The 11,951-nt window shown below is 52.0% G+C and overlaps 1 protein-coding gene across 1 annotated transcript; it reads right to left on the bottom strand.

The window, feature by feature from the left end:
• Positions 1 to 372: 372 nt before the first annotated feature.
• LDLRAD1 (low density lipoprotein receptor class A domain containing 1) lies at positions 373 to 10,294 on the bottom strand. Its single transcript, XM_006200516.4, has 6 exons — positions 10,179 to 10,294; positions 9,613 to 9,667; positions 6,911 to 7,039; positions 4,704 to 4,841; positions 2,782 to 2,910; positions 373 to 1,562 (listed from the first exon to the last, which is right to left on the bottom strand). Exons 1-6 carry the CDS (start codon positions 10,197 to 10,199, stop codon positions 1,414 to 1,416), a joined length of 621 nt encoding a protein of 206 aa, XP_006200578.1. The 5' UTR covers positions 10,200 to 10,294; the 3' UTR covers positions 373 to 1,413.
• Between the last annotated feature and the right edge of the window lie 1,657 nt (positions 10,295 to 11,951).

Genomic DNA, 11,951 nt, shown 5'->3' with positions numbered 1-11,951 from the left:
ATACTACTTAGCAATAAAAAGGACTGACTATGGACATGTTACTACATGGATAAATCTAATAATAGTTATTCTGAGTGAAAGAAGCTAAGGAGACCAAAAAAGAAAAAAAAAAGAATATATGCTGTAAGATTCCACTTATGTAACAGTCTAACATTCTAGAAAAGTGCCAACTAACCTGTACTGACAGAAAATAAATTAGTGGTGATTTGAGAATGGGAGTGAGGATCAGGGAGGGGTGCAAGTGAGGGATTACCAAGGGGCACAAGGATTCTTAAGGATGATGGACATGAAAGTATGTGTCAAAACTTCTGAAAGTGTATATTTTAAATATGTGTAGTTTATTGTTTGTCAATTATACTTCATAAAGCTGTTTAAAAATACTCACTATACGCTTAAGACCTGTGCATTTCACTGAATGTAAATTACAACTCAATAAATATTAAAAAAAAAAGACCCAGAGAAATCACTTCTACCTGGCCTGGAGTTGCTGAGTGGCCCTCAGAATCCCAGTGACAGCGACCATGCAGTGCCACTCTGGGCTGGTCGCTTCCCTCTCTGCCTCTCAGGGAAGCGGTATCTTCCTATCAAAAGCCTGGCTGGGTTCTGAGCTCGTTACCCGCTCTGATGTCTGTGGTTCAGTGAGTCCTAGGATGAACTGAGAGTCCCAGACAAACAGTGATGGCAGAAGGTTAAACCCGACCAGACTTCTAGCCCAAACCCTGGGGGCAAGGCTGAGCCACTTTAAATTCCATTCATCTATCCCTGTGTGTTTGCACAGCAAAGAACCTGTTGTATTTAAGGTACTGATCTTAGAGCCGGGGGAGGGAGGCTGGAAGATGGCAAATATTGACGCTGGCTGCCTGGGTTCTTGCTGCAGGCTGTGGCATTAAATCCCCTGCTGTGCTGATGTGAACCAGGGGAGGGGCCTGGCTGGCCGCCCTGGGCTCTGTGTCTTTCTGGACCCAGCTTATGGAATGCTGTTTGGGAGGCTGCTACATACAACACCTGCTTCTTTCTGAAAGAAGAACCAAACAAACCAGAAAAGAACAAACACCATTCTTCTGCCAGAACCAGCCACCTCCCGTTTACAGGCTGTTGCCCACTGTCTTGGGCTCCAGCTTCCTCTTCTAGGGAGTCCTGGCTGAGAAAGAATGAGCCGTCAAGGAGTGGGGATGGTGGGTTCTGGATCCAGGCCTATCAAGGTTTGACCCAGGCGCCACTGGAAGCATTCAAGCAGAGGCTGAAAAACTTTAAAGCAGGAGAGGCAATTCCTACTCAGAGATAATGGTATGTAGATCCCACTAGACAATCTCGAAGGCTCCTTCCTGCTGTTGTGTACTTGGATTCATAGCTCACATGCAGGGTTATCAGTCCCATTCCAACCAGCCTCCCACTCTGGCCTGGGTGACCCACTTAGGGTCCAGGACAGGAATACTCGTCGGACCAATCAGAGCAGTGCTGCACGTGATCCCGGCAGAGGCTCCTTGGAATACAGCTGCAATATTTGAAGACAGTCGAGGGGCAACGCCACCATCCAGGGCTGCAGAGCAGGCACGTACTCACTGAGGAGACAAGAACCGGCAGGAGAGCCGCTGCTGTGTCCTGGAATGCCCCACGCACCAGGGCACTCCCTGAAACCTACCATTGCCTCCCAGAGCCCCACCCTGCCTGACATGGGTTGACTGTATACCTTATTTTCCTGCAGAAGAGAGAAACTAGACTCCCCACCTTATAGGCTGTGTAACCTCAAGCAAGTCTCTCACCCTGTCTGAGCCTCAGTTTCCTCATCTGCTCAAGGCTGTTATTAAGGAAGACAGGCAAAGTGCCAGGCCCACGGTTAGTGTTCAGATATTAACGGGTGCACGTTGTCTCCCCCAGCCCGTCCTCCTCTATCACCTGGACTTAGCCTTACCTGCCTGCTGTTGACTTCCTGGGGGCGCCTCACAGACTTCTCTCCTTTGCCCTGGACCCTGGGCCTCCAACATTCTTCCCTGCACATTCAGCCTTCACCTGCTGAAACCCTGTCCATTTTTTAAGTCCTGCTTCAATACTGCCTCTTACAAATCTCCCTTGATTCTTACTCCACCCGTACCACCCCTTACGAAAAGAAACCTCCCCAGGTCCCCAGCACTTCCTTTTAGCATCATCATGATGTGAGTCCTGGGGTTAGGACGTATGTTCGACTCCTGACAATCTCCCAGCAGAACCTGGCACCAGGCCAGCCCCCAGTAGTGCTCAGAACATGTTTGTGGGTTGAACACCGGGGAAGATATTGGAAGGAAACTCTGAGGTAGTGAAAGAACTCTAGTTTTAGAGTCAGGAGACCTGGGTTTACACCCAAGCTCCCTTCTTCTCACTCATTGTATTCCTTCTCCCCAGTCTCTCTGGCCTCAGTTTGCCTACATATAAATTGGGGCCAGTGATTCCTGCCCTATAGCCCTTGTAGGGTTGTTGAGTGGTGCAGAGATGAGGGAAGCCCAGGTTCAAACCCCAGTTGTACCATGCTCATACTCCTCACAAGACTGTGCTCTGGGCCTCAGTTTCCTCATCTGTGCCCTTGAAGGTAAATTCCCCACCATAGAAGAACAACCCTCCAGAAAGAGCCACTTGGGGTGGTAGTGAGCACCTTGCCGCTCGAGACACTCAAGCAGGAGTGGAAAACTTCTTCCTAGGATGCAAGAAGGGAATGCAGGGGGAACCTCGGAGATTCTCTGGTCAACTTCTGCCCTATGGCCAATGCCTGGCCACCTGCCCCAGCCCAGCCTGCGCCTAGACCCCCACCTGGGCTCAGTTCGTCTGAGCAGTCCCCGCAGTTGTTGATCCCATCACACTTTTGGTCGGAGTAGATCCAGGACGCGGGGTCTCCACAGCGCTCCACGAGGAAGCTGGGGAGGTTCTGGGGCACATCTCCTACAGAGGGACAGATGAGGCATGGAGGAAGTCCACATCTGGCCACCACTGTCCAGGGCTACCTGGAGGTGGATTGTCTTAGCCACCCTGGCAGCTGTCAAACTTGGGGTCATTGCACATCCATGCCAGGAAGGGCACAAGGAGAAGGCTTCTTGGGAAGAGGTCAGCCCAAGGGGAGAGAAAGTTTCTTTCCTTGTACACCCAACAGGATGCTCAGAGCCGCCTTGCCCTTCCGCACTCCCTCCCTCCCTCCCTCCCTCCTCTTGCACCTGCCTTCCCACTCCACACCATTGCTTGCACTATTCTTCCCTCCAGAAATGTCCTCCTTGACACCTGTCCAAAACCATTCCACCTACAAGTCTCGATTCAAGTTCTTTCACCTCCAGGAAGCCTCCTCTGACTAGAACATAACAGGAATAAATGTGAAGTCTTGCACCTGGGCCCCAGAACTCGGGGGATGTGGGTTCACATGCTTTGTGAGAGGGAGTCAGAGCACCCTTGTGGAAAGTGAGTTCTGTGTTAGGCAGCAGTGTGACAGGGCTACCAGAAATTAACACAAACTCAGGCCACATCACTAGAGGTATAACCCAGACTGGGAAGGGGAAAAGCTTTTGTTTCTTGGACTGACCAGAGCCAGCCAGAATTGTCATGGATGCTTCTGGAACCAGTCCAGGGAGAGGGACATGGGCAGTTGGTATGGGTTCTGTGGAGTGCCGGTGGAGTGGAAGATCAGTCACAAGGGAGTGACTGGGAGTTCAGAGGGTGGCCGGGGGAAGAGGACACTTATGGTGGGCAGGAAAGCAATCTCAGAATCCATGCAGCACCATCATTGTGGGAAGCAGATGAAAATGTGGCTCATGGCGGGCAGAGGCTGATGAAAGGGCAGAGCTGGGACCAGTCAAGGATACAACCAGCAGGGAGGCAGCTCCAGAGTCAGTACAAGGGAGACACTCCCAGGGAAAAACCAGGCAATGATGAGAGCAGCTGCCTCAAATTGCAGTGAGCTCCCCACCTGCCAGGAGTATGCAAGCAGAGGCTGGGTGGCAGGGGGGATTTGGGCATGAGCCAGGACATGGACTAGATGAATTCTAAGATCTCTTCTGGTCTTGAGGGCCCAGGATGCAATGACCCTCCCATAAGCTACCCCATCCCACCCACTCCAACCCACTGGGCTCTCTTGCTCCTCTATGCAAAGTGCTACACTCCTCTTTCTTGAGAACTGTCAGGTCCCTAAAGTCTGAGATTTGACATTCCCATTCATTCGTTCACTCATTTCATCATTTATTCAGTAAATCATTCTGGATACCTCTCTGTGCAGTACCCTGTGCCAGGCACTGGGCCTCAAGATCAAGCTGACTAGGTTTGCTCCAGAGGAGTTCACAGTCTGATGGGGGTGGCAAACAAGCCCATGAGAGCAACAACCAGTATGACCAGAGCTGGGACACAGAAAATCACAGAGGCTGTGAGAGGCCAAAGGAGGGACTTTAATCTAATTTGGGAGTCAGGGGAGGCTTCCTGGAGTGGGTAACACTTGACCTCTGCCTTAACGGTTGAATACAGCTTCTCTGGGCATGGTGAGGCCCAGAGTGAAGGCTTTCCCTAGTGTGGGCGCAGATGTGTGCATGTGACTGGGACAGAGTGGGGGCAGGTGTTTCTGGCAGTGAGCACCCTGTAAGCAGAGGTCTGAGAACATGAAGAGGCCTGGTATATTCAAGGTAGTCAGGCTTCAGGATGGCCGCAGGGAGAGCTGGAGTCGGGGGCAACTCCAAAGGGGCCCTGGAGTAGGTACTCACGGCACAAGGCCTCCTCCTCGTCCTCGCCGTGGGCACAGGTGCGGACGCCGTCACAGACCCTGCTGGCCGGGACACAGCTCCTCCGGTCATGGCACAGGAAGCCTGTCCTGTTCATCAGTGTCACACAGGCCTGGGCCCCTAAGTGGGCAGGGTGAGCCCCAGAGGGGTCAAGGGTGGTGCTCACTAGAGCATCACCAAGTTCTCCCCGCTGAGCCCCGCCCCAAGCTGTGGTGAGCTGCTGGGGCCGTGGGGAGGACACTGGGCTTGGCACCAGAGATGGGGTCCAAGCCCCAGCTCTACCGCTTGCCAGCTGTGTGACCATCGTGAGATGACCTGATCTTTCTGTGCCTCAGTTTCCTTGTCTGCAAAATGGGGATCATAGAACACTCCGCCGGGGAGATGATTACTTAAGGGCCTGTGTGAATAACCCTAGAATGTAGAATGTGCAGGGTAAGTCGTGGTTCCCGCCTTTACGGAAAGCTTACTGACCATCTCATGGGAAGTGCCTGAAGACAGAGCTCCAGTCAATGAAGTGGTTTTCAAGATGGGGCTCCTGGTGCAGATGAGGATGTCAGAAGCAATATACTGGGGCCGGCCAGGGACTATTATGCCAGAATCCCTTACATTTGCAGGTTGCAAAGCACTTTCACATTTTTTATTGTATTGTTTCCCTGAACACCCCTGGGAAGTGTCATTATTCGCCCTATTTTATAGATGAGAAAAGTAAGACTGAGAGAGTTGCAGCAGGCCCAGTCACACACCTAATAACCCAGGCCTGTTGCCTTGGCTCCTTCCCAAGGCCGGGCCGCACTCCCAGTGTCCAGGAATGGTGGGAGCCATCTGACTATGTCCATCCTGCTGAGAGTTTTTCCTTACATCTCACAGGGGGAACGCCCAGCCCTAGGGCTGCCCAAAGAATTAGAGGAGAGAAACTGGTAGAGGAGCTGGGACGTCAGGCGCCACAGACTGTGCACGTGTGTGCACATGCCTGCGTGCAGGTTGGAGATGGGAGCAAGTTTGTGCCTGTGTGTTTGTGCACATGTGAACCACGTCTCGTCTCCTGGAACTGCCTCAGCCAACATGAAGTGTCGATCCTCAGAGACACTCACACTGTCACACACACATACATACACACATCAACACACTCTCACATACACAAATAAGCCCACATACGGGCACACACTCTCACACAGATGTGTATCTGCATGCAGTCACATGCACACGCACCAAGACACATACACACTCACAGACGCACACACACAGGCAACTTCTCATGTGTTCACGTCTACCCTCAGTGCCCGCGTTCCCGCGCAGGCATGTAGGTTACTGTGGACTGTGCCCCCTACCCTCACCTTTCCCCCTCACACCCTCGCCTGGCTACAGAGCCTTCTCTCAGAAAGGTAGGCCTGGTGACTCCCCGTCCCCAGCTTAATGCCTTCTCACAGCTCTCCGGATGGTGACCTCCCTCTCTAGTGTAGCCTTTGAGGCCCTGGGCCCCTGCCCCACCTGCTGCTCCTGCCCTTCGGGTCCATTGGCCTTCTCTATACGTTTCCTCCCACCCCAGGGACTCAGCACATGGTGTTCTTTGTGTCTGAACGCTTTTCCTGCCACCTCCTCTACTAAACAATCCTACTTTCCCTTCCTGCCTCAGCCCTCTTTCATTTCTCAAGGTGCCCATCCTGACTCCTAGACTGGGTCAGAGCTCCTGCTCCAGACTCACAGAGCCCCCATTACCCATGCCTTAATGTGCTTATTGGATTAACATCTGTGTCACTCTCCAAACTGTTAGCTCCATGGGGCAGGTTAAGTGTTGGGGATCACCATGAAGCTGGACCTCAAGAATGTGTTGGACATGTCCCTGTCCTCTGTGGTGAAGGCAGACACACAGATGGACAGCACCACTCAGGGCAACTAGGCTGGGGAAGAGGAGGTATGAGAGCTATGCGAGCTCTCAAACCAGGCAGGCAGGCAGAGAAGGCTTCCTGGAGGAGGTGGCAACAGAGCTAGGACTCTCAATAGCTCATGTTACAGATATGCAAACGGAGGCTCCGAACTGTGTATATGTCAGTGTCTGTGTATGTGTCCACAGGAGGAATTGTCCAAAAGTCACTTCGTGGAGAAGCCAGGCAGGGTCAGGTTTCCCCCATCTCTCTGAGCCCCCCAACCCCTCTGAGCAAGTTGGACCCCACCCTCTTGCCCACTCTGACCTGGCGTGCGTGGTGGGGGTCCAAGGATGGCGACCAGGGCAATCAGGGCTGCAAGAGTTGCCAGCAGGAGCAGCAGGAAGGCTGAGAGGAAGGCTCCTCGGTGTGAGCAGCAGAGAGGGCTGCAGTCTGCTGTGTGGGCGGGAAACCAGTGATGCAGCAGCCAGTGCTGGGGCCCGGGACCACTCCCCCCACCGTCCTGATCCTTACAAGAGGCCCCTCCTCACTGGGGTCTTGGGGGCGGGACAGGATTCCCTGGAGGAGGGGGCTCCCAAGCCCACCATGGTTCTCTCAGCTCTGCCTGTGGGCCCACCCCTACCAAACGCCAGTCCCTGGCCCAGGTCTAGTAGCTGGGGTGTGGCAGTCGGGGTGAGTGTCCCAGGTCTCTGCTCTACCCCTCACCACCACCACCGCCCACTGTCCTTCCATGAGGCTGTCTCCTCAGGAGGCAAGGAGAGATGGACACCTGCTTATTGAGCCCCTACCATGGGACAGGAACTAAAGCAGGCTCTTCATAGACATTATTTTTATTTTTCAAGACAATATTTATTTTACAGATGAGGAAACTGAGGCTCAGAGAAACGGAGGCTCCAGGTGACCTCATGAGGAGCCGGGATGTGAATCTGCTCCTGTTTGCCGCCAAAACCAGTGCCCCTTCCATGATGCAAACTGATTGTTCATTCTGAAGCCACTAGGATGCTGGTTGGAATTCCAGCTCCACCACTTCCCAGCTGGGCCACATTGAGAAGCCACTTTACTTCTCTGTGCTTGTTTCATGTGAAAAATGGGGGTAATAATCCTGCCTTAGAGTTGTCAAGAAGATTGACTAGGTACTATATTAGTAAGTGCTATAAAGGTTTCAGCTACTATTAGTGTTTTTTGAGCACCTAACACGTGCCATTCTACATCTTAAATACTGTGGAAATGACGGTGATAGGTGATGTCCTCCTCCATCAACTTACTTTTTCCCTTTTAATTTTTGCTTGCTTGTGAAATAATGAAAGAAAGTTTTATTAAGGACCTACTAGGTGCCCTGCTCTATAGAGGATGCAAAAGCAGTCACAGCTCAGACCCTTGCCCTCCAAAACTTGCAGTTGCACTTAGAAGACAAGGTGTGGACAGGTGAAAAGAAGAGTGTGGGCACACCTGCTGTCCTCTGGGGCACAGTTATCTCTGAGAGGTGGGCAGGAGTGTGTCTGACGCATCTGTGTCCTCAGCCTCCAGCCCAGAGGCAGGCACACCACAGGTGCTTTGTGAATACTCTGACCTAGAGATCCAGGAGACAGGGGAAGGCCCCAATTCAGGTCAGTAAAGGTTGTTTTCATACAGTCCACTCGCATGTCCAGAGCTGCTTACTCTGTGCTCACCTGTAGTCAGACCTGTGCCTGTCCTCCTGCAGCTCACAGAGCGAGGTGGCAAGTGTGGTTAAGAAAGTGTGAATAAGGTATGACAGGTATCTAGATGCGCGAAGGGGGTGGGATTTCCACAGGCCGGTGAGGGGAAGGGGCGAGGAGAGGGCATTCCAGGTAGAGAGCCCAGGAGGAGGAGAGGCCTGGATGGCACGTGGGGACATCAAGTGGCCTGGTGTGGCTGGAGCCTGGGATGGGTGTGCGTTGGAAAGGGAGACGACGGCAGGAGATGCCACATAAATCTAAAACCCTTATTCCCTGCAGCCTTTGTCAGTGGCTCCCTTGTAAACTCTGGTAACCAGGGAGGGAGACAGCAAACGGGAAGCCCAGCAAGGAGAGGCGTCCGGTGCCAAGCAGCTGCTCCTCAAATATTTGCGCATCACAGGCCACAGGCGGGTGGGGTCACGGGAGAGATTTGGGCCCACGCCCAGGTGAAGGCTGCCCTTCAAAGCCAGGAAGCCCTTAGGTGCCCATTCCCTGAAACAGGCAGGAAAAGGAGGCCCTTGTTCCACACCCTGCCCACAGTGAGTCAGGCGTGACATAAACAAACGTCAGTGTGGAGCAACTAAGGCCCTGGGACTCGGCAGCCGGAGGGACCCCAGTTTGAATTTGATCCCTGCCTCCTGCCTCCAGTCTGTGTGGGATCCCTGCTTGGCCGAGCCACTCAGCCTCCCTGTGCCTCAGCCACCTCATCTGTCCTTGCCCCCAACAGGAGCCCCCTGAGAGAGGTCCCCAGGGTTGAAGGAGGCCCCACAGTGCCGGGCACATAATAGGGGCTTGATTCTTGGTAGTTATTACCAGTAGCTACCTACATGACCAAATGAGGGCCAAGATGGGGCACACAATAGGTGCTCAATAAATGTGTTCCTTCCTTTATTCCATAAAGGTAAAGCAAAATGTCCTGGTCACATGGTGAGCCAGTGGCAGAGAGCAGGTGCTAAGTAAGTGTGTGATCCTGCCTACTTTATCCCATGGAGGTAAAGAGAATCACTCAGGTCACCCCCTGAGCCAGGGATTTGACTCCAGAGCTCTTTTCTCTGCAGGTTACAGGGGCCCACTCTATGTGTATGTAGTGCACACAGTAGGTGCTCAACATGTGCTTGTGCATGGAGAGAATGAACAACCCTATTAAGCACAGGGTTGTCAGCTTGGCTGGCCAGGAAACTAGGGGGTGGACGACTTTGACAAGGAGGCAGAGGTCTGAGAGACAGTGGGAGACTCAGGGAGCCCCCTTTGTGTCTCCATGACAACGGCCCAGCTTCAAGGGACCCCTGCCCCAGGCCCTCCGTCCTTTACCTTCCCCTCCCGGGAGGGCTTCGGTTCCAGCAGCAGCATTGCCATTGCCATCCACCTGCCCAAGAGAACAGAGTGAAGGAGGCTGAGGTGAGGTGAGGTCCCAAGGAGCCAGACTGAAGAGATTTTCAGAAGCATCACCACTTGGGGGGAGCCACTGGCCCTCCCACTCCAGCATGTTGAACACCCCAGTCTCATCATGCCTATTTCACTTTTCCACACCTTTGCCTGCACTGTGCCCTCTGCCTGGAATGCCTTTTCCTCCACCGTCCACTTGGCAAACATTCATCCCTCAAACCAGCCCAGGCTCCTCTCCTCCTTGGAGAGATTTTCTCTGATGCCCCCTCCCATCATGTCTGTTGTTCCCTCCCCGGGACCCCTGTCCTCTCCTAGCACTCTCCACCTGATCTGTGTACCTGGTTCACCTGTTGGATCCCACTCCCACCTGGTAGAGAGTCTCCAGGGTGGTGGCGGAGCTGAGTCACCTCAGTGTCTCCCCTCTTTACTGCCCACTCCCTAGCCCGGAGTTGGTGTCCCCAGGTCTGGAGCCGTCCGAGGGTAGCTCTTACCTGAGGGAAGACCTTGTTCATGTCTCCGGCTCCTCTGGCTCTAGCTCCCAGCTCCCAGCTCCCAGCTCCCAGGTCTAGTCTCTGGGCTCTGAGCGCATGTAGAGGACTCAGCCCAGGTTCCCTGCCTTGTCACCAGGGGCAGCCTGGACGCAGGTTGGCAGGAGGCCTGGCCTGGCTGCACCCTCCCTGTGGGCAGTCCCCTCTCAAGCGGCCTCCCACACAGAGGGAAGGACAGGAGGGCCCTGCTCCTGCCTGGCCCTCCCCACTCTGCAGTCTGACAGCCACACTCCAAGGTTGGAATTCTTATCCCCATGTTACAGACGAAGAGTCCAACGTTCAGAGACAGAGAAACTGCACTCAAGTCACATAGTGGGGACTTGGGGGAATGTTGAGAACCCAGGAACTTTTCAGAGTGTGATTTTTCCTATATATCAGTGAGGAGACTGGAAGATCTCAGGCCCCCCAGCTGCATGAAGATTCAGGCAGAAATACCCAGAATTAAAGTTCCAGTGGCTAAAAACAGGGGTCATTTTTTCATCGATGTTTGTTCAATGAAACACATAATCTAGATGGAAAGAATATGCATCTTCCACTAAAATTAGAAAGCAAATACAATTTCAAATTATTTTCTTTTAAAAAGTGGTCATGCACATTTTTATTTTTCCAGAGATGGTGCCTGTGATGGGGGAAGGTTGGGTGCAGGTGACTTACCTGAATAACCCCTTCTCCTTTGGACATGAGATCAGCAAATCTCAGCTTGAGTCAGACAGACCTGGGTTTTTATCCCAATTCTGCCAAATTAATACCTACCCAATCTAAGGTGGCAAGTCACAGCCTTTCTAAGTTCCTCATCTGAAGAACAGGGACAGGAATATTTATCTTAAAGAGCTGTGGTTAGAATGAAGTGACTGCCCATACTGTTCTGCACCTTTGGAGGGTACAATATTGTTTCTGGACGCTTTGATTTGTTTATAATTACAAAGGGATCTGCTTGGGGGCTGGGACTGCTTCTTAGCCAGGGCCCAACTCTGGGTTGAACAATGCTAAGTGGGCACCACAACTAGACTGGCCCAGAGACCTGAGAAGCTGGCTCCCAGACCTGCCTAGAGGGGAGGCCCAGTCCCTGCCTCAGCTTTTATCACTCCTCCCCTATGCCTTACATAACTCTGAGCACCCTGGCTGGCTGCCTCTCCTTTCTGAGATTCAGCTTCCTCAATTCTAAAATGGAGATGTTAAGCCTCACCCAGTTTTCCTAGAGGATGTTGCAGGGACCCACTTAAGGTGATAGTGTGAGTGCTATAAAGAGCTTTGCAAAAGTCATAGGGAATCAATAGACAAACTTTATTTATTGTGAAATATCCAAGTAGACACAATTACAAGGTAGTATTATAATAATGCTTAGTGCAGATGATCCAAACTTTACTGACGTTTACATACTTAAGCATTATGAAATTATCAGCTGTGGGGCTCCAGTAATGACTGCACGATGTAGTATATATCTTGAGGTAACATTATCAAGAGCTTTTGTTGAAACCTCTCATTTCTAATCAGTTGCTGATGTCTTTCCACACAAGCCTTGAATTATTGCTGCAGTGTTGCAAAACAATGCAAGTACAAAAAGCACACAAGAAACAGTAAAATAAGCCCAAATAATTTAGAACTGAAAAAGCAAACAAAAATACTTAACTCTTAAAATGACAAAGTAAAATTTGACAACCTCTACCAGAGGTTCAGTAAACATAGATGAGAAAAAATTTTTTCATTAACTGCTGG

The sequence above is a fragment of the Vicugna pacos genome, chromosome 13, assembly GCF_048564905.1.
Source record: "Vicugna pacos chromosome 13, VicPac4, whole genome shotgun sequence".
Classification (NCBI taxonomy): Eukaryota; Metazoa; Chordata; class Mammalia; order Artiodactyla; family Camelidae; genus Vicugna; species Vicugna pacos.
The sequence above is the reverse complement of the archived record's forward strand: the minus strand, read 5'-3'. Positions and strand labels throughout refer to the sequence as shown.

Excerpts from the sequence above, each read along its gene's own strand:
- LDLRAD1 (XM_006200516.4), bottom strand. The coding sequence starts at position 10,199 with ATGAACAAGGTCTTCCCTCAG. Across the intron at positions 9,668-10,178 it reads TGAACAAGGTCTTCCCTCAG|GTGGATGGCAATGGCAATGC; the intron begins GTAAGAGCTACC and ends TCTCTTGGGCAG. Across the intron at positions 7,040-9,612 it reads AGCCCTCCCGGGAGGGGAAG|CAGACTGCAGCCCTCTCTGC; the intron begins GTAAAGGACGGA and ends CCGCCCACACAG.